This window comes from Neophocaena asiaeorientalis, unplaced genomic scaffold (genome assembly GCF_003031525.2).
Source record: "Neophocaena asiaeorientalis asiaeorientalis breed wild unplaced genomic scaffold, Neophocaena_asiaeorientalis_V1.1 scaffold11, whole genome shotgun sequence".
Taxonomy (NCBI): domain Eukaryota; kingdom Metazoa; phylum Chordata; class Mammalia; order Artiodactyla; family Phocoenidae; genus Neophocaena; species Neophocaena asiaeorientalis.
The window spans coordinates 176,205-198,761 of NW_020173124.1; the positions used below are offsets into that span (position 1 = coordinate 176,205).

At 33.7% G+C, this 22,557-nt stretch overlaps 1 protein-coding gene across 1 annotated transcript in view; it reads right to left on the reverse strand.

Annotated features, from left to right (window-relative positions):
* The window catches only part of LRP1B (LDL receptor related protein 1B), a 1,787,379-nt gene that overhangs the window by 126,200 nt on the left and 1,638,622 nt on the right, over positions 1–22,557 (reverse strand). The window contains exons 69-75 of the mRNA XM_024744102.1: positions 18,992–19,121; positions 17,227–17,333; positions 16,756–16,909; positions 9,080–9,202; positions 3,255–3,380; positions 2,416–2,553; positions 788–922 (exon numbers count right to left, since the gene is read on the reverse strand). Of these exons, the coding sequence (XP_024599870.1) occupies positions 788–922; positions 2,416–2,553; positions 3,255–3,380; positions 9,080–9,202; positions 16,756–16,909; positions 17,227–17,333; positions 18,992–19,121 (913 nt within the window). The remainder of the gene's footprint in view (positions 1–787; positions 923–2,415; positions 2,554–3,254; positions 3,381–9,079; positions 9,203–16,755; positions 16,910–17,226; positions 17,334–18,991; positions 19,122–22,557) is intronic.

Consider the following 22,557-nt stretch of genomic DNA (forward strand, 5'->3'; position numbering starts at 1 on the left):
TCTTTTATTTACCCAAGAATAACACAAGGAGACAATCAAGAAGAGAGCTTGTTAGGTGAAAGCATTTTACGAGTTGAATTTGCCCTGGATAAGTCAGACTTGGATAATTTAGGTTTGGCTCTAACCACAATAATATCAGTATTAATGGAGAAACTGGCAGAAAGTGCATATAGGTCTTTATTTCATGGCTCTGTAGTTAAAGACGTGGTGTAAATTATATTTACATATAACTTACTATGAGATTCTGGCTCCCTTACATGCTCAGTTTTTAAATGATCACAAGTAAGCTGACAGATTTATTTAAATCCTGTCTTTGAATTTTAGGAGACACTCTTGATAATATAAAGCACTGTTTAAGACGTGGTGTTAGGACAAAAGCCCGCAATTCTCTAAAAGGGAATTACCTATCGCAGTATTGCAAATGCCACAACTCAAGAGAAGTGTGGGATCATAAACAAATTCTTTCGCAAAGGTCTCTAATTCTTCAATAGTCTCTGAACCAGCAATTTCGTTATTTGCATTTCAAAACACAATTGTAACAATACAATAGAAATTCCTGCAGGTCTGAATCTGCTATAGGAAAGGCTTTGTAAGCCTCAGCAACGGTTAGCTTAGCAGTGCAGTTTCTTGACCCCAGGGACTTTTACTCTCAAAAGTAAAACGGTATCCCATAGATATGCACCATTCTGATGAAAATCAGTCCCCTGTCATCTCACAATTTAGCAGCTTTGGGAGTCTTTTCTAACCTAAAGATTTAAGAGCAAGCTGTTGAGGAAATGTACTATACCTTCACACTGTCTGTTTTTCATGTTTCTCTGAAATCCAGGCTTACAGCGACAGAAAACAGATGTTTTTATTTGATTACAATATGCATCATCTCCACATGGATTCACATTATCTTCACAGGTATATTCAGCGGGAGCTAGGATTTAAAAATATGATCAAAACTGATATAATTCTAATTCCTGAGTGGGAGTTCACTATTTTTCTTAATTTGAAATTACATTTATTATTCCATAGATAACTCTTTTTGAATTTATAAGGTTATGGTCTTCTCCCCATATAAGCCCTCATTTCTTATAAAGGTATAGAAGCAGATAAAAACCAAAATCAATTACATTAGGGATAGTTTAGACCATGCTGCCAACAGCTGATATTTACAGCTGTGATTGAGCTATACTACTTTCCAAAAGGAATTCGAGAATCAATGGCTCTAATGACAGTCTACCTTTAGCATGATACAATGTACAAAAGTCACATTCTTCTCTAAGAACCAAAACATTCCCTAGAAGCTACCTAGAGATGTAGGCATCTCTTGCTAACTTAAACTTAGTGTTCAGGAACTCAGTCAAGGGTACTACCATGTTACTGAAGCAAGAGATTAAATTATCAGTTCCTAAACACATACAGGGAGCAGCATTTGAGTTTGTAATATGCTCCAATGGACATGGACTGCAATACAAGTTAGGACAGACTATGTGTTATTTGTAGTTTCCAGCATGGTAGTTGCAACTTCATTGCTTTATCTCCAATTCAGGAAAATATTTTAGAGTGCAAATAAAAGAGAGGGACATTATTATAGGGGTAACATTGAATTACCTCTATTTGACTTAAATCTAATTACATGAGAAATATGAAAACCTTAATTATCAGAAATATAATGTTAATTCCCACTGATTCTTGACTATTTTGTAATTAATTAAAATACACCAGTGGAATTATATACACCACGATTGAGATATACATGGCCATATCCTGGTGGATACTGCTTCAACATCCAGTGAGGAACAACTTATGTATAAATGAGAACAAAATAAAAGACTCAAGAATTGGAACTATTTTGTGACTTTTACAAGCAATATGAATTTAAGGTCATAAGTTTAATTAGTTTTCCCAATATGGAAAAATCAGATATCAAACATTAAACACAAAATTATTCACAATCAAGGTCTCATAACTTAAGTATCATAGAACTCTAACTGAATAAAATAATGATGTCGTCTTTGAGAATGACTCAGCAATGGATTAAGATTTTAAAACATTAAACAAATTATTAAGACCTTTACCATCATTCAAATGAATATCACTGTTTGTAAAATTCAGAAACTATTAAATTTATATTTTATAAATAAAATATTAAGGAATATAGATTTCTTTGCTGATATCAAGATCTGTATTTGGATAAAGTTTCAGCTTTAACAAATATACTCATTGTAAAATCAACCTTTCCTACCTCATACTTTAAATTAATTAAAATGATATTCTAAGGTTACTTTGGCAAAGGCCTAAAGACAAGTATTACTTAAGCACATTTGGAAGAGCAGTCTTTTCTCACAGCAGTAAAGAAAATTTTAGCCATGTTGAAGCAGAAATTGAACTTGTGTGTTGCTGCATTTTAACAGGAAACAAACTCACTTATTCTGCAGGCTTGTTCGTCTGAACCATCTCCACAGTCATCAAGCTGATCGCACTGGAGGTCCATAGGGATACATTTTTTATTACTGCAAGCAAACTCATCTTTTTTACAAGGTCTTGCTTTATATGTAAGCTTACCTATAGAGTTATTTAAAAAATGATCAGCACTTCACAGAATCAAAACAAATTTACTGAGTCTATAACAGCTTCAAATTTTGCTAAACACTATGAAAAACATAGATCCATAATCCTTTATTTGAAGCTCTTGGGGCTAAATGAAAAAAACATTCTGAAATTTTTGATTCTTAGAAAAATAACACTGTATTTACCTTATAATAAATAACACTATATTTCCACAGGAAAATTTTTGAATATTCACCCTAAGTGAGATTTTTTTTAAAAAAGTAATATAAACTACCTCAGACCAGTTCAAGTCAGGGTCTGTCACCAAATGGTTTTGCTGCATATTTTAGTAAAGCTTTTGGTTTTTTGAGTTTTAATTTCTGAATTGTGAAAAAGGGACTGTGTACGCATACATACAATCTATATAAACACTTTTCCCCCAAGAAGTTGTTTAACAGAATATTTTAAACCACTATATTGTTTCTCTCATGCAGTACTTTCTAGAAAGAAGTACCTATAACCAATGGAGAGTTACAGACCTGGAGGGAGCGGATAAAGTTGCACAGCTCTACTATGCAAATCAAATGTTAGTGGATTATCTTCATACCCTGTATGAAGAATATTGAAAATATTTTTTTTTAATTTTTTAAGCCCTAAAATCATTATATTATCTGTAGCTACCACTGAATCAATTATTTCACATTAAAAAGATTTACCACCACAGGGATCTTCATCTGAGTTGTCCCCACAGTCATCAACCCCATTGCACATTTGCTCAGGCTGCAGGCATATTCTGTTATTTCTGCATCTGTGCGGTCTTGTGGGTGGGCAAAGAAATTTTTCTGAAAAAAAAGAAAAACAAAGCAGCTCCTTTGGGTACACTGACTTATGAAGAACCATCCTTCTTTTGTCTTCCTTTTACTTTCTTCCTTTTCAAATCCATAATCTATCTTTTCTGAATATCTTTTGTTGTGGGAAGTGCTTACATGTAGATACTAGAAAAATGTGTGACAATAGAAGGTATGATCCTAGTTATTTATATTAACAACAGAAAAGAGTGCACAGCTGAAATGTTGAATGAAGTAAGAAAAAAAGCCAAACGTCATGGTTTTATTTCCAAATGCTTTATCTTAGCTGACTTCCCTTAGTGTACCAAATTTATTTATGCCTATGGTTTATACAATATGGCAGGACACAGCTATCTGAAAGAGCAATTTCACACAGAATACAGCTTGAGCAAGCATATGTTATGGATCCAAAATTGAAAATAGGTCATTCAGCAAAAAAAAAAAAAAAAATTCCCAACAACACTATAACTGTGTTTCTTACTCTCTGTCTCCATAAACAAATGGGCCGATATGTATTTAAGGCAAATAGGTGATCTTACTTATTCATTTTTAATGTGTGTGTGTGTGTGTGTGTGTGTGTGTGTATGAGACTTAAATAAACAATTAAAGCCAGGGAATTTTACACTTGTCCTTTCCATCACTATCGAATCTGAAGACTTCTACCCCTAAAGTAGGAAACATCTCTAATGTCTTCCCAATCTCATATGTGGAACACTGCACGGTTCTATCATTGGTCCCCTGATGTCCTCACTCTTGAATTCTCTGCTTAGATGTTCTCACTCATTCTCATGGATTTACTTGACACTATATTCTGAAGACTTTCAGTTTGCTATCTAATTCTAGCATCTCATAGTTAATTATAGGATGTTCCCTTGGTAATTTAAAATTCAACAAGTTCAAAGCTCAATTCTTCATCATCTTCCCTTGACCTCCTTCTCCTCAAACAAGCTCTGTCTTATTTCCATAGTTCAGTTTGTGGCACATAATAGCCACAAGTTTGTGATTATTCTAAATGCATCCTCTCACTATGCTTCAACTCTTATTAGTCAACAAGTGCAGTTGGTATTGTCCCAAATTTGCCTTCTTATCTCCACGCATACCAGTTACAACTCCAACAGCTCAGCTATTTATTATTTCTTACAGAGTTGACTGTCGTAGAATCCTTAATGTCTCAGTTTCATTGCCCAACCGAAAATCCTCCCAAAGCCACCAGAACAGCAATCTGATAATTTCTTCCATAGCTATTCATCACTTCCAGAATAAAATTTAAGATACTTTACATGGCATAATAGACTTATCATTATCTTGTCCATGCCACTCCTACAGACTCATCCCTTGTCACTCTTTATTAGCTCCTTAAATATGCCATATTCCTTCTTGCCACCTTCCTTGTTTTAATTAAAATCTGTTTTTCACTCTAACCAGAGTTCCTCCTCTTCAGGTTTTTTAAGAATGTCTCTTAAATTGCTCAAACCTCATGTTATCTCATATTTGAAGACATCATAATTTCCTACTATGGCTTCCAGAACTGTGCTACTATATATTCATATTCTATTTTTTAAAATAAACTAAAAACAAAAACTGTTATTTTGAGGGCCAGGCATTTGGTTGTATTTTTTTCTTATCTCTATTTTCTCATTAACCTTATAAACACCATCCCCTCCCCAATTCACTGAAGACTGTAGCACCATCCCTCACAGCTATTTCTCTCCATCTAAATTATTCCAGCATCCTAGGTGACATCAACATCCATATGAGCAAACTAGCCAATAACTGCACCTCTTAACTTCCTGATTTTCTCATACCCAATGTCCTTTTACTCTAATCCACCTAGGCCACCCATTCTTCTAGAAGGCTGTGGACATGGGTGGATTTCAACAAATTTATCTTCTTAATTCAGCCAATGACAGTTCCTGCTGCCTGCAGATAAGAAACACTGACACAGCCGGATTTGTTATTTCCTCCAATTGCTTCATTTACAAAGCCACTAATTTTAAAAGTCTGAACAAATTCTGACAACAATCTCCAATTAGCCAACTTTTTAATTCAACCAGTCTCATTAAAGATACTTTTTCAGTCTTACCTGAAACTTTAGCCCATTGATACGTCTAACTCTTTCTTATTTACCATTGCCTTTTTTCTCTTTACTTCCCTTTCTGTTGACATTAGATTCCACATTCCATTTTTAATTTACTTATTTGATATTTATTGATAACATTTATATGTTGGACATTTTTCTAAGTACTTTTAGAAAATCACTTGTGTCCAAATAATCTGGATTCTCTGGCTCTTTTGCTTTTTTCATCTTAATTATCAGAATCCCAAACTTAGATGAATGAAACCATCTGCTATCCCAATGTCTGCATCTGGGAAGCCCAGGAATGTTGCAGATGACCATACTGCTAGACCAACTGATATCACAAATATGAATATTTATCAATGCCAGGTAGGCCCTGAACACTACTTGGAAATCATTCATTTATATCTATATATTTATATCTATCTATATATAATGTCACTCTTACCCTTTGCAGTAATGATTCAAATCTGCATTCCTTTTGAATCTCCCTACCACACCAACCTTTCACATTCTATATATGAACATGCTTCCTTACTATACATAAAAAAGTGGAAATTAAAAGATTAAAAAAATGTCATTATATCATTAAATATGTGTACATTCACCTGCATCTGCATATAGTCTATCAACTCATTTCAAGGGGTCACTACCCTTATCTAAAACTGATTTTTTCACTTGCTCTGAAGCTTAATTTCCCCTGCTTCTTCAGGAACTATCCCATCTTTCTTGAAACATTTTATTACCTTCGTATTTCTCTTGTTATACTTCCTTTTTCTTTTTGCTTATCCTTTTGTTATCACTCACCTGAGTCTCTTCTGGCTGTTCATCTCTTCTGGCTGTTCATTCTATCAAACATTTAGGTGGCCCTCAATATTCTACCCTAATCCCCCCCCTTTTATGTTTTACTCCCTCCCAGCCTAAATCTTACAAATTCCATAGTATTTACTACTACATTTTATGCTGACTCTCAAATTTATATTTCTAGACCAGCTCTTTAAGCTCTAGAACCAAACATCTAGCACCTACTTGAAATCAGTACTTGAATGTCTTCTCAGATGCATCTCAAGCCAGACTTCTAATCTTTACTTGCAAAACTGTTCCTTTTCCTGTGTTCCCCATCCATTCAAATGTGCAAGCGAAAACAGCCTACAAATTATACTCGGCAACTTCCTGTCTTTTGCCTCCTATAACTACTCCATTATTTAATCCAATTCATTTTGCTTTTTAAATCACATTCAAACTGTGTATACTTTGCCATCATGGTCTGTCATTATCTTAATCCAAGCTACCCGCATAGCTTGCCTTGAGCTCTGCAATTGTCTTAACTATTCTTGCCTGTTTCTATCCAGTATTTGTGAAATATAAATATGACTATATGCCTCCTCTATTTTAAATTCTATAGTACTTTTAATTGCTTTCAGGCTAAATCTAAAAATCCCTATCTAGACTCACAAGTTTCCATGTATCTCTCCTGTCTCTTCAGTTTCATCCATTATCTATCTTGCTCTGTATTCTCCAAGCACACATGTCTTTCAGCTTCTCTAGTAAACTATGGTTCACTCTACCTCAGGGCCTTTCTACATCTTGTTTCCTTTGCCTAAAATGTTGTGTTATCCACTCTCACTCCATCCCTTTCACCTACCTGGCAGCTATAAATTTCTCAGACTCAAACTCAAATGTTACTTCTTATAATCCAAGATTCAGTAAAATCCTTCTGTTCTATATTTTTTATAACTTATTATACTTTTTCTTCATTGCATGTTCATAGTTTATAACTATATATTTTTGTGATCATTAATATCCCTCTACCACTAACTCTCAGCTCTGTGAAGTCTGGGTCCATATCTGTTTCTCTCATCATTATATCACCACAAATAATCACAGTCTCTAGCTTAACAAATATTTATTAAATGAATGAATGATACTTTTCCCCACACTGTTCTCTATGCCTATGGTGACTTTTAGCCTAGATCTTTCAAAATTGTAGCTTTCTGAATTCCCCTTCAGGCAGAGTTCATCTTATCCCTCTCTGCCTTGTCTTTACTTAATTCTACTATTGCTTAAATATAATTTATGGAAATTATTATTTTCCAACCAGAATAAGATCTCCTTGTCAAAGAGAACCATGTTCCGTTCAGGTTTTTTTTGATCCCAATTACTTAGTACAGTCTCCAGAACATCATAGCTTGACTCAGTGTTGATACTGATGACTGAGGGGAATGCAAAAATATTCACAGAATTAAGCTGGATGTATTTTACAAGTTTTCCAGCAGCTATGCAGCATGTCCCTGAGAATCACTTCCTGGCCCTTGAAGTGGTCCTGGGAAGGGGGATGACTCTGGAGCCCCATGTGGTTAATTAGTTTCCAAACATTTCCTATTACACTCAATAGTTTTGTGTTGAAGTGGAATAGAGAATAGAAGAAAAAACATAGTTTATAAAAATAATAGGTTTTGGCTTGATACTGGTAAACTCATATTTTTTCAACTATTATGATTCAGAAACAATACTATCTCTGGTCATTCTCTAGAGTTCACTTTGTAAGATTATGTAGAAGAACTGAAATTGAAATTTAGTTATATCACTTATCAGTTGTACCTACAGAGATCAATTCTCTAACTACTGTCTTTTTCAAATTTTAAAACATGTTTAAAATAAAGCTGCCTCTTTGTTCAGATTTTTTTCTTCAACTGTAACATCTGTAGTCAATATCATCATCTATCAAAATAATTAATTTGATATACTAAATAGAACATAGAATTTAAGAACATACACTCATGCTATGCTTTCTTTAATTCACCTGATGTGCTATTTAGTCATACCCAAAGTAGTAGTATTTTTCTTTAAATTAAAAGTTAAATTACCTTTTTTGCTGAGATTAGCAAAAGAATGAGGTGAAGAAAAAAAGTGTTTACCAAATACAGAAAATCATTTAATTTGGTGATCTAAAGGCACACATTTATATTTATAGCTCGTGGTTGCATAATCACGCTTGTGACTAATGTCAGAAGTAACTTGAATTTGAAGAAGAAATAAATTTTGTTAAGCTTTTCAGATTTAAATGTTAAATAACTCCTAATTGCGGTTCTCCGCCTAACATTTGTAAGATATATAGATATAGATATAGGTAGGTAGATAGATATAGATAGATAGATAATGTCTGTATATCGCTATGTATATTTATTTCCCTTCTCTGAATAACCACAGTCTCAGTAGTGGGTGACTTGTGGAAGTACATGATTTGATTATGCACATTTTTTCCATGCTTATCTGTCAAAAAAATTGTTTTAGCCTAAAACACCAATTGGGAATAAAGCCAAAGTCCTTATATGAACCTTACTCAATTCAAAAGGTCAACTACTCTAAATCCTCCTAGACAGACCATAATCTATCTTTTGAATACTGGTGACATGTGCAAGTTCAGATTTAGGAGGGCTCTCTATAAAGTCATAAACTTTGAGCAGGGTTATCTCTTATTACCTGACCAAAAGCTGTATCTGTGGCTATACTTTATCTACCTAATTTGTGGTTCACCTCACCACTTCATCGATTCACACTGGCGCACTAGATCAGGAGATGAGAGTACAATCTAGAGCCACGTGAAATGCCATACCACACATGTCAGGGGCTTCGTCAGAGTTGTCTCCACAGTCATCTTCTCCATCACACACCCAGAAATGTAGTTTGCAGAGGGAATTATTGCAAAGGAACTCATCCGCTCTACATATATTTCCTCCTTTATTTTAAAACAAAAAAGAGACAGAGGGATATAGCATAATTAATTCCAGTCAGCAAAACACATATTCCTCTAATTCTCAGCTCAGTATCTAGTGTCTCATTTCCTTATTTTTTTTTTCCTGTATAATACTAGGAATATAAAACGTCCAAACTTTTTTTTAAAAGGTATTCGTTTTTAACTTTTCAAAACAATCTGATATCACACTCATGTCTATCATATTTTCTTTAGAAAATATTGATCATAAGATGATAGAATCAAGTTTTCTCAAATATAAATTCCCTTCCATTTCATATCATTTCTGTGTTACTGAGTGTAAAGAAACTTAGATTTTTAAATAGTATTAATTTTCTTTACTAAAAATTATGCTGTTCTGAAAAGAAAAGACACTTTAAAAATTATTAGATAATTCAGTTCTATCTGGAAACTGACAGACTGAACCATTAAAAACAGAATGACCAGGAAAAAGGTTTTGCAGTCATAAACAGTTCATTTTATAACAGAAATATAAATTGGTGATGTGAGGAAATATTATTTATTCTTATAAAAATTGTGCAATAGAGTACTCTTTCTGTGCGTATTTTTTAAATGTTTGCATTCTTTCTCTCTTTACAGTTAAATAGAAAGCATTAATCAACAAAACAAAACAAACAAAAGCCCAGGACCAGATGGCTTCACAGGCAAATTCTATCAAACATTTAGAGAAGAGCTAACACCTATCCTTCTCAAGTTCTTCCAAAATATAGCAGAGGGAGGAACACTCCCAAACTCATTCTACGAGGCCACCATCATCTTCATACCAAAACCACACAAGGATGTCACAAAGAAAGAAAACTACAGGCCAATATCACTGATGAACATAGATGCAAAAATCCTCAACAAAATACTAGCAAACAGAATCCAACAGCACATTAAAAGGATCATACATCATGATCAAGTGGGGTTTATTCCAGGAATGCAAGGATTTTTCAATATACAAAAAAAAGATATATGTCTACATATAGCTGATTCACTTTGTTATACAGCAGAAACTAAGACAACATTGTAAAGCAATTATACTCCAATAAAGATGTTTAAAAAAAAGAAGAATACAGGGACGTTCTAACTTAAAATTAAATACATCCATCACAGGCAAAGGACCCAAAGTACGAATAAACTTTAGTTGTATGTCTAGATATGTAGCAATATATAGCAGAAACAGCAATGGTTAGGGAGATAGGAACTTGCTTTGTCTTGCTTTGGAATAGTGTATTAATTTCTATGGGTCTCAACATCTTCATATGCTACAAAAGAGGTATGGTTAAGATTTATAAGTTCATATTTGTAAGGAGTACATGGGGAAACCACACGAAGAAACTTGATGGGAATTTAAAATTAAGATTAATAAGATTGCTCTCAGAGAATTATATTAATTTAATTATATTAATTTAAATTTCATATATAAGTAGTATCATTTCTATATTGGTGAGATTTGATGATTGAAGGTATTAACATATTAAAAATGGATATGTTTATTAAAACAGGGAGCTGGGGAATGATAGTGCTCATCCTTGCAAGCCTAGAAAATTCCAAGAAAGAAGCATTGTTCATTTTATGTATGTACTTTGGAGAGAATAATGAGTCTAGGCTTGTAAGAGTCAATAAGCTCTTCTTGTTCTGAGTTTTGACTTGCACACTAATCTCTAGTAATTCACTTCCAGTAGCAAAGATTTAACTTAGGAAATCACAGAAGCAGATTTGGGTTTTAGAATGACAACACTAGCTACAGTGAGGAAAACTTAGAAATGAAGATAGGGAGTAGTAAAGCCAAGATGGGAGGAAAAAGACCAATTTGAAGAGGGCTTGCAGCAGTCCAGAAAACAACTGATGGAAACCTGATTTAGAGTAGCTACATTTGAGAGCTCTTCAGGAGGTAGAATCCTCAGGATCTGATGGCTAACTAGATGAGGGTGGTAAAGGAGAGTGAATAGTCAAGCATAGTACTACTCAATTTTTGGTTTGTTTGGGTCATTCAGTGAATGTTGGTGTCATTCAATAAATAAAAGATCACATTAGAAGGATCAGTTTAGTGGAAATAATGACACAATTCATTTAGGTTACTGGTAAGACAATCATGTGGTGATATTTAGCAGGCTAGTGGATAAATGTGTCTGAAATATGGGATAGGTTTCTGAGGTGTAAATGTAGAGTCGGGAATGATCAGAATACAGTTATTATTTGAAATTTAGAAGAGAACACAGAGAAAATCAGCGTTTAACGTTTGAATAGATAAAGAGGAATCTAGCAAAGAGACTGAGAAGAAGTAGCCAGAGTGGTTGGAGAAATACCTGAAAACTTTTCTAACAAGAAGTTAATAGCACATTTAAATGATGCTAAGAGAGTAGCTTTAGTGAAAGTGGTGGTGGGTTTAGTGAAATGTTTGTAGTTCGTTATTATAGATTAAGAATTTGTAGTCCAGAAGTTTACCCTTAAAGTTAAGGGGAGGAAGAAAAGAGGAAGTTAAGGAATTCAGTAGACAAGGTAATGTTGAGGATACAGAAGACAGAAAAGGTAATTCAGATAATGAGTTCCTTGAGAATCAAGAAAGTGTGAAGGATTTGAGATCTAAAGCAAAATAAAAGGATTATCCTTAGGCTGGAAGACAAGTCTTCCATTTCAAGAGAAAGGAAGGAGGAAATGCTAGGCACAGCTATATGTAGCTTAGTTAATTTTGTGTCTAGATGTTGAAAAAAGCTCATGATTTTTACTATTGCTGTGAGGTGGAATGTGAGAAAATAAATCAACTTTTAAAAAACCAGATATGGTTAATGGTAGAGAGAGATGATTAAAAACACATAGGTAGATTGCTTAGAATCTTGAGTGGTAGTTGAAGCTGAGGCCAGGAAGTTATAGTGATACCATTCAGAACGGGTCTAAGTTTTCTTGCAAAAATGCTTAACAGAACTGGTGCAGCTTAAATTGACACCTCTGAGCACTAACAAACTAAGACACAGAAAAAGGCAGGTCCTTGGTGAGTGCAGCAAGGTGAATGTCACCATGTGAGACTTCTGACAGTACAATATCTGGCATTGGGATGCCCTTTTCTTTCAAACATCTGCAATGTTCAACTCTAAAAATGCCCTGATTTTTAAAATAATTTCAATTATCAAAATCAATGCAAGAAAATATATTACCATTTAGGAACTCTGAAAACAAAAAGATATAACATGAACAGCCTTTAGTATTAAAGATATGAATATTGGTTTGAGGTGAGCTTTGGCTTAATTCAATATCAAAATCCATAGAATATGAAATAGAGTTGTATTCTTTCAGAATATTCTAATGACTAAATCTCATCACATGTTCCATTCTAAAATGGACTAAATTCAAACAGAATTTGTGAACTCTTGACATCCTCTGATTATTTATAAAAAACTCTATTTGTAGCACATCAGTCTTGTTAAAAGGAAAAAAAAATGAGTTCCCAAAGGTATTGCATTACATAACATTATCATTTTCCCCATAAGAGTGTGGGACATGGGACTTGCCTGGAAGCCCAGTGGTTAAGACTCCAGGCTTCCACTGCAGGGGACACAGGTTCAATCCCTGACGGAGGAACCAAGATCCTGCATGCCACACAGTGTGGCCAAAAATAAGTAAATAAATAAAACAAAAAAAAAGTGTTGGACATGCCACTATTTTATTAAGAAGAAGAGAAATATAAATGAAATCATAATTGTAGCAGAAAGGCAAAGGTTTTATGATAACCTATGAAAGGTTTCCTATTGTACTAGGAAGAATTTGCATTGCAAAAAATGCATTGCAGGGGTGGGGGGTTTCCAAGACATCTTAACTTAACAAGCTTATTTTGAAATGGAATGAAGCACACATTAACAATTAAAAACAGGTATAATTTAAAGAGATTAGCTGGATTAAAATCCCAGTTTCCTAGTCATGTTCTTGATCAGCTCAATGGGAGGTTATTAGAAAAATAGATAAGTATATATTAACAACAACCTATGTCTAAATATAACTTAGCTCTTGGCAGTTTCATAGAAATTTGGACAAGTGAAACATCACAGAAAATAATCATCTAGAGTTCTCGTCTTTATTTGGGTTGAGATAAGCTTAAATATATAATATTTTATAATTTCTATAATAATATACACATTTGAGCTGATAATTACTAAAAAGAATAACTATCTTTTCCAACAAAATTGCTATAAAGTTTGAAAGCTCAGGCCAAAACAAACACCAAGTTTCCTTAAGGCAACACAGTTTACCTTTAAAAATGTGACTGCTGCGCTTCCCTCATAGCGCAGTGGTTAAGAATCCGCCTGCCAATGCAGGGGACATGGGTTCGAGCCCTGGTCCGGGAAGATGCCACATTCCGCGGAGCAACTAAGCCCGTGTGCCACAATTACTGAGCCCATGCGCCACGACTCGTGAAGCCCTTGTGCCTAGCGCCTGTGTTCCGCAATAAGAGAAGCCACCACAGTGAGAAGCCCGCACACTGCAACGAAGAGTAGTCCCCGCTCGCTGCAACTAGAGAAAGCCCTCATGCAGCAACGAAGACCCAATGCAACAAAAAATAAATAAATACATTTATTTAAAAAAAAGTGAATGCTGCTTTTAATTCCATAGTATTTGGGATTTCAGTCCTTTTAAAGTAAACCAGTAAAATTGATTCACATTGAAAATGTTCCATGTCTATCCTACAGCTCTCTTATCTTCCAGCCCCCAGCACTTAGCCCCTATTAGCTCACGTGTCCAGATTTGAGATGAATGGAAGTAACATTTAATAGAAGAAATGTTTATTCTGGCATTTTATCTCCTCAGTGCCTTGAAGTGCTTTTTCCCAATACCTAAACAACTTCCTGGAAGCAAATCAAATACTAGAAATCTGAACTTGGTCATGCCTTATGGTACACCCATACAGGATCAAACACTTTAACCAACAAGGTATCCCATTGGAATTTAATTACCTAGCAGCAAAGGAACCCAAGAAATGTTAGAAGCAGAAATAGGGAGGGTAGGGGAGCTTTGACATATTTCTAAATGGTTGAATTAAAAGCTCTCAACTCTCTTTTTATTCAGTAAGCTTAAACATTTAATAGTCATTTTAAATCTGAAAGTTATCTCAGATTTCAAATACTACAATGTTCAGCTTTTTACTTTAATGTTTGATTTTTTTAACTGGAATCCTTTGTTCAAACACATTTTTTTATGAAATCCAATATTAAAAAAGTAGCTAAATCCTAAAAGGATTGCCCACCACCACCCACCCTCCCAGGCACACACTCACTTTCCAGGTGTTTCTACAGATGTTGGAGACATTTCACTGTGGCTGAACTTGATAGTATGAAAACATGAACACAGAAATGTCCATGGAGATAAGACAAGAAACTGGACTGCTTGATTCTCATCTCAGTAAATTCTCTGTGCTGTTACATAGTTCAAATTCCATCACCCCTTCCTTTTTTAATATTAGAAAACTCCTCAAAAGCATTGGAAAACTCCTCAACATGCATAATATTAAAACCAAGTTCTACAGCATGACTCCTCAATTACTTGTGGCTCCTAAATAGATCGTTTCCCTCACCTCTGTGACTTTGAACATAATGATTCCACTGCCTGAAATGTACTTCCACATTTTGCTTGCATACCTAATTTTTCACATCAAGAAACTCATATTCCAACAGGGAAGCTTAGTCAAATAATACAGAAGTGATTATATTAGAAGGAAGAACATGACAACAGGAATGCAATCAAATGATTCCTAGGGAAACTAAAAAAAGACTGCAATTTGGTTGAAGACACAGTAGTAACTGAGATGGACTTAAAAGAATAGATATAATTTTTACTGGCAAAGGTATTGAGATGGCAAAATAGTAGAATAATCAACAAAGATGTTGAAAAGCATGGAGGATATTGCTTGAATATTATCTTCTAGTTTGGCTAGAATTTAGGGTACATAAAGAGGATTAGTAGAGTTATAAGACTGGAAAGGTGAAATGGGATCATTCTCTTATAATCCTGACTGCCAGGTTGTGATATTTGTATCTAACCAGGAAGAGTTTTAAGTAAAGACTGACAAAACCAGAGTTACATTTAAATAAGATGAACATGGTAGCAGTGAATAGGATGTACTGGTGACCAGTTGGGTCACTAATAGCCCAGATAGGAAGCCACGAGGAAAAGAACAAGACTGGTGACAGTGACTTAAGCTGAGGGGATAGAGCTTATTAATTAGAGAATGGTAAATGATGAGTAGCTTAATTGTGGTCCCAAAGTCTTTGACTATAAGATTGTATATGAGTTGTTGGTACCAGAATGTCCACAAAGTTTGCTTTCTTTAGAGTAACCAATTAGAGAAAGAGAGTGTGAGAACTTAAGCGAAAGTAGAAACAGCTATTACGGAAGTTTAATCTTTTACAGTTTTTTATAAGGTACTGCAGATTCCAAATGAGAAATAGGATTTCTCCTGCTGATATAACAATACTTTATCAGGTTTGGAATAGAAATATAGGCCATCATAAAGTTTTGATCTAATATTAAAGAAAGTAGAAGGTATTTTTCCTTGAGCAACTAGATATTGACAGAAGTAAATACTTTAGGCCCATTTAAACTGTGTAAAGCCTGAATGTTCAAATGCCTTGAAACATATGTCAATATCTAATATCATCTCTGTTGATGATGTTCCAAATATTCTAAAATGTAAAGTTGATTGAGAGACTTTTATAAATAGGTAAAAATAACTTTTGTATTTAAACAATATATCTAAATATATATATGTTATAATATATATTGATAAGATATATATTTCATAATATATCTTATGAAAATAATAAGAATGCTGCAATTTGTGATCATTTTAAGATTCACCCTATAATTTCTTTGCTTTCCACTCATTAACTCTAAAGTAGCCATAATTGCTATTTTTAATGTGGTGACTTAAACTAAAAAGTTATCTGTCAGGATTTTCACATAGCTGGAAAAAAATGATGCTATAAAACAGAAAGTTTCCTTCAGACTGACAAATAATGTAGGTCATTTTCTCAACTATATGGCAAGAAAGAAATTTGGGGCACAACCTATAACCTATATATGATCTAGCATATCAGTAGATGTGGTATAGTATACCATATGCTGTTTCTAGTCATTCAGAAACCAGGCAAGCAATGTGGAAGAGAAACGTGCCCAGAAAATACTTTGGTAGGAATGGCTATAGTGGCTATGTTCCCTGGATTCTTCTCATATCCCCATCCCTGACCCAACATCTAGTCCAAAGACATGCTCATGATAGGCACCCAAAAAACACTTGCATTTTGGTTGTCTTTGTTATATGAAGACGAATTTATAATCTTGTCTGAAAATGAGCCAGATTTTGCTTATTTAGAATAGGCTATTATGTAATGAAACTAGAAAAGGAGAATCATTTAATGATCTTATCCTCTGCCTCTAGCACACTATGTAAATATTCTGCGTAGCATCTTAACTGTCATTCTTGCCATTCTCTTACTTGCAGGCATGCGCGCGCACACACACACACGCACACATACAAAGTACCTTACCTCTGTCACAGTTGTCTTCGTCACTGCCATCCACACAGTCATGAATTCCATCACAAAGCCATCTAATTGGAATACAGTGGGCTTTATTTCTGCATCGAAACTGATCTTCCTTACACTCAGTCACACAGTCCATCTGTTCAAATACAAACGGCCACTGCAGTTTTCATTAATGATAATGCTATCGTCACAAGCAAGATAAACATGCAGCTGACAATACTGGAGATTGATTATACTGTGGGCTTTCTTTTATTTTTATTTAATGAATACCACCTCTGCAAATGACAATAGGGTTTAGTCTATGGACAGCATGAAGATTCAGGTATTTGCTGAAATTACTGTATTCAATGTTCTTGTCTTGACATTTTAGACAGTGCTAAGAATCAAAATTCTGTCTCTTTGTTTTTTACTATATTTGCTTTCTCAAACCTAATTCATGTAATTCAGAGATTTTAACCAAAAAATAGATTTTACCTCATCTGAACCATCAGCACAATCATATTCTCCGTTACATTTCAAAGATGCTGAAATACATCCTCCACTGGCACATATATATTCACTTGATGAGCAGGTAGGAGAAGCTGAATATAAAGTTGAAATTTAGATTTAGTGAATAGAATGAGTGGTTGATAGATAAAAGCATATAAAAATTATACATAGTAATGAAAACAGTTTAGATTATTTGAGCTATATTCAACATCTGATATTAAATATTGACTTAAGATGTGCTTTACAATATTATTGCATTGTATTAAATATACCTCATGATGTAATAGCCTGTTCAATAAGTATTCAACTCACTAGACTAAAGAAAGAAAGGAAAAGAAAAAAACCCTCTATAACCTCCATCTTTCTGATTTGTGAAGATTTAAACGTATTTTTTTACAATTTTCAATTAATTTATTTAAAAGACAAAAGCCTCAAATTATTTTTAAAAGTGTAATAGGATTTAGTGACCTTTGGGAATGTTAATTCATAATGTGCATTGTATAAAGCTAAAAGTGGAAATCTTGGCATGGTCTCATAGACCCCATGATATCTATTTGGCTGTTTTGATATAAATGTCATATTTACATAAGTTTTAAGAAGTTTTTTTGTTTGTTTGTTTGGGGTTTTAAATATGAATGTATGTATGATTATCAGAGTCTAGAATTCGAAGTATTTCTTTATGATATGGAAAAATTTTTTTTTAAGTGGATAAATAAGTTACTACCAATACCCAATTTAATTAATTGACATAATAATGATGAGGCCTTTCTTTGTCTATGTGCTTGAGTTTGCTAAGTTTGCATTCAAACCTCTGGGGTTCTTGGCCTTATATTAGACTACTAGGTAGCCAAATGTACTTACATAATGACTTTGTGGTCTAAATTACTTAGTCTAGGAATGCTAAAAAGCTTTTCCCCTGGGATTTAATTTCTTTTAATTGGCAGTGTTTGCCTAGGGATCTGTATTAATAAGGAGTCTGGGAATATGTCTGGATTCCGTAAGAAAAAAGATGTGATCAATTAGCAACATGGACCACGGGCACGGTACTGGGACAATGGTAATGTGTATGCCAGGTATCTGCAATTCTGACCTAGTCTCTCAAAGTAACCATGAAAGTGCTTATAACCATAGACATAGATTGCAAACTGATTTTTTTCCCTAGTATTTTTTTCCTGTAGAATATTGTTATTAAAATTCCTAAGTATAAAAGTTAATTTAATGAGTATATTTAAAGTCATGTTTAAGGAATAGAAATGTATAAATTGGGTTTTTCTTCCTATACTCTGGTTTTGCTTCTTAATTTTATTTTTATTTTGGACCATGATACAAATAGAAATAATAGACATCCTTTTTCTCAGTTGGTATCACATTGAAACTACTACATTCTGTTTTATAACCTTAATTTCCAGAATTGAAACCTGACTTTTATCATACTTACAGTTTCAACATATTTCATGTTGCTGTCTTGGAAAAACAACTCCAAATGGTGTAGAAAAATATAGAGACCAGAAAACCAAATTTTGGGGAGTAATGCTTGGATCTTGAAATAATAACAATCTTACCCGCCAAAACACTTTCAAAACATATGAAGGGCACACCAATTAATTTATCTACAGATATTTCAGATGATTTCTTAAAAACAGTAAATATGTGCATTATTTGCCACTGTTTTATGCATATCATTGCTTAAAGTTAAATTCTAACCAAGTTAAAATACTAGTTAAATGAAATATGGCCTCAAGAATTTTACCTGGCTCACAGTTTTTCTCATCTTCTCCATATTTACAGTCTTCATGGCCATCGCATTTCCATTTTGCTGATATACACTGACCATTGGAACACTGGAACTGATCTTTGGAACAACTTGTTTCACAATTTCTCTGTCAAAAACAACACAGACATAATTAAAATTAATTTTTTAGACAAATGTCTTCAAATCCAAAAAAGACACATACAAGAAACTCAGATGGTCACATTTAAACTTGTGACTATATAACATTATAATCCTTTTCCACTTTCATTCGTCTCTTAGTCATAATAAAACAGAAATGTAAAAAGAACATAAATCCCATGGCTTTATCAACTAATTAAATTGCTCTGAGTGGCTCATTCTCCAATAGACAGTTATAGGGTAATGTAATTTTAATAAGTGTAAGTGACGATGAAGATTGTAGGGAAATAAAAGGGCTAAAAAATATTTCTAAGCAAGTACAGCTGGTTCCTTGGGAGTGGGGTGGAAGGATGAATGTGAAACAACTAAGAATCCTAAGGCAATTCTGTCTTGCCTTGGCAAAACTTCCCCTAATGTTCTTTCTTTCCTCTTATTCCCATTTTTATTCCCTCTTTACCTGTTCTTTTACAGTTTGGCTGCTGGTCATATTCTTTTTCCACTCTCCTGACATTTGTTCCTGTAGAACTGTGAAATGAACTGTCACAATTGGTATTTTCTGCTAGCTCGCATACAGATTTTATTTGGAAGTCAAATAAGATAGTAGTGATACCTTTGGGGGCCTTTCAGTTCTTTATGTGAGATCAATGAAAGGGATCCACTAGAAATTTACTTTCCTTGAGTCTGACTGCTCTGGTTGAAATGGGAGGCTGCAGTGAAATATCTTGCTGGGATGATGTTTTTCTGCCGTTTAGCAATTTCTACTGTTGCCAAAATCTATTTGTCTGCTCCTTTCACAAAAGGTGCAGCACTCTCACAGCTTGTGAAACTCCCAGTGAATGAAGTATATCAAACTATTACTCCCTGCTTCTTCCCAGTTTCATCCCATGTAAGAAAGAAGAGTTTCTTTTCTAAATTCCTATAGTTTTCTCTTTGCTGATGGCAGTTTAGACTGCCTGCTATATAACTGACTTTCTTCTTTCCTTCTTTTCTTCTTCCCTTCTTCTCCCAAGTATTGAAAATTTACCATTTACTAGAGTTTCTTAAATAATAATGCAAAGAAAACTAAGATTATTCCCCGTATTAGATAAGTTCTAATAGAAGACCAGCACCTAAACCAACAATTGCAATAAAATATACTGTCAAGATAAATGAATATGCTTTAAACATATGAATTCTTAAAGGTTTCACAAAAGGCTTCACAGAAGAAGTTTAAACAGAAATGGAACTAAGAAAAGATTTTTCATGTGTAAGGAGAATTAGAAATGTGCTGTATCTGAGGGGTAAGTTATGTAATGGTGCATGACGTTGGAGAAATAGTCCATGCACTGGTCATGAGAAAGTAATTTCATATATTTTGTTCATCACCTTCCTCTTCCACGCCCAGTACTATGCCTGGGACACATTCAATAAGTAAGCATTCAATAAAAACTGCTGAATAAATGGTTGAATGAATGAAGTAGCAAATGTAGAAAATCAGGAATATAAATTAACATTTTATGTAATTCAGGTCCACTAGGATAGCGATCATGTCTGTCTATGAATCAAGTGTCTAACATATGTGTTGATTATAACTACTCAGTATATATTTATAGAATTAATTAATGTTTATCTCAGCAATAAGGCTAATTCAAGTAAAAGAGTTCAGTAACCAGTAACACTGGTCTATTTGTATTGGCAATAACACAGAAGGTAATACTTCTAGACACTTTTTCTATCATCAGAAGATTTTGATTTATAATAGATTACAGTATAGTGGATGCAGTATGTCTGTGTTTATATTTGTGGGGTATTTAATTATCTTAGACATTTAAAAACATACAGAAAAATAGAGAGAATAGAATAATAAGACCCACGTGCTCATCATGCATATTTAACAATTATCCACACTTGGCTATTCATGTTTCATAACCCTCTCCCCCAATTTATTTATATTCTGAACTTTAACATAACAACAATAGCTTCAGAAAATTAACAGTATCATGGAATTAACAAAGATTTCTTAAAGTTATTCCCAATCCACATTAAAAAGTTTCTTATTTTCTTAACTATATAAAAATACGGTTTGGTAAAAGAAGGATGTAAAAGATGTCTATACACTGAGTTTGATTTGAGTTTCTTTTAATGGGTAACTATTTTCCATTCCCCTACTTTTTTTAAATGCCATTTACTACTTGAAGGAACAGGTCATTTGCTCTATAGAATGTCCCACATTCTGATTTTGGCTGAGTGAATCCTAAGAATGTTGATACCTTAGCAACCTCCAAAGTAACAACTGAGCTTTTATTTGTTTAAGTATTATTATGAACTCATGCATTTTTGTACATTTATTGTAGTTTAATATATTACAGTCATTTGTTTTTTCTTTCTGATGCTCAAATTGTCCTTTTTGTCAGTGGAAAGCCCTGCAATTTTGCTCCTATGTACTCTGGACACTATCCCAATAGCCTTGTTTTCTGGCTTGACAAGATGTTAGTGGCTCATTTTGTCAATTGCCTTTCTCAGACCTAGAATTAAACATTTCTTAAAGGGGTTTTGATTCTGTTAATTGGAAAATGTATTTAGAGGTCATGATGTGAATGTTAGAGATAGTCTTTAAGGCTGTGATGTCATTGGTTTTAGGATTTTTCAGTGGCAGAGCTAAGAATATATATTTTTAAAAAGAGAAAAATAAATCAAGATCTCAAACCGATACTTTTGAATTTAATTACAGGACTTTTATTTACTTTCATTGTTTCTAGATTTGTATCTCCTTTATTTTACTTAAAATTTTTGAGTGTTAATAATATTTTAAAAATTTAACATTTGAACTATCCTACTCTTAAGATATTGATATATGAAATTCAAATTAGCAAAACCAATGTTATTATTTAACAACACATCTATGAATACAGTTTAAGATTCTTTTACATTTCTTTTTGTCCTTACAGTATATTATACTGGATGCAGAGGCCATATATTATATTTTAAAAGCACTTTAAATAGTTCTTCTCTGTGTTTGCCACTAACTTGATACACAATTACATTGATCCAAGTTTTTGGTTTCTTTTTTTTTTGTTTTGGCTGGAAATTAACAAACGAATTCAGTTAACATTCATACAAAATTAATCCTCACAATTTTCTTTTGTTCCTAATATGAGAATATCCTGTATGTAATTATGCTTTCTAGCCATTTGTTCAGCTCACCTTTTTGTTTGTTTGCTTTTCTTGTCAATGAAACCTATCAAGCTAGATTTTAGAAAGGAAATAGAAATCAGCTGCCCATAGTGTTAGCCACTTCCTTACGTATAGACTATACTAAATGTCTGTAAATGTAGAGAAAGACCTTTCAGAGAGTTAATTTAATTCCCTAGGGACATTATCATAAAAATGTCCAGATAATGGAGATATATTCAGCCATCAGAGAACTATGTCCATGAACTTATGGC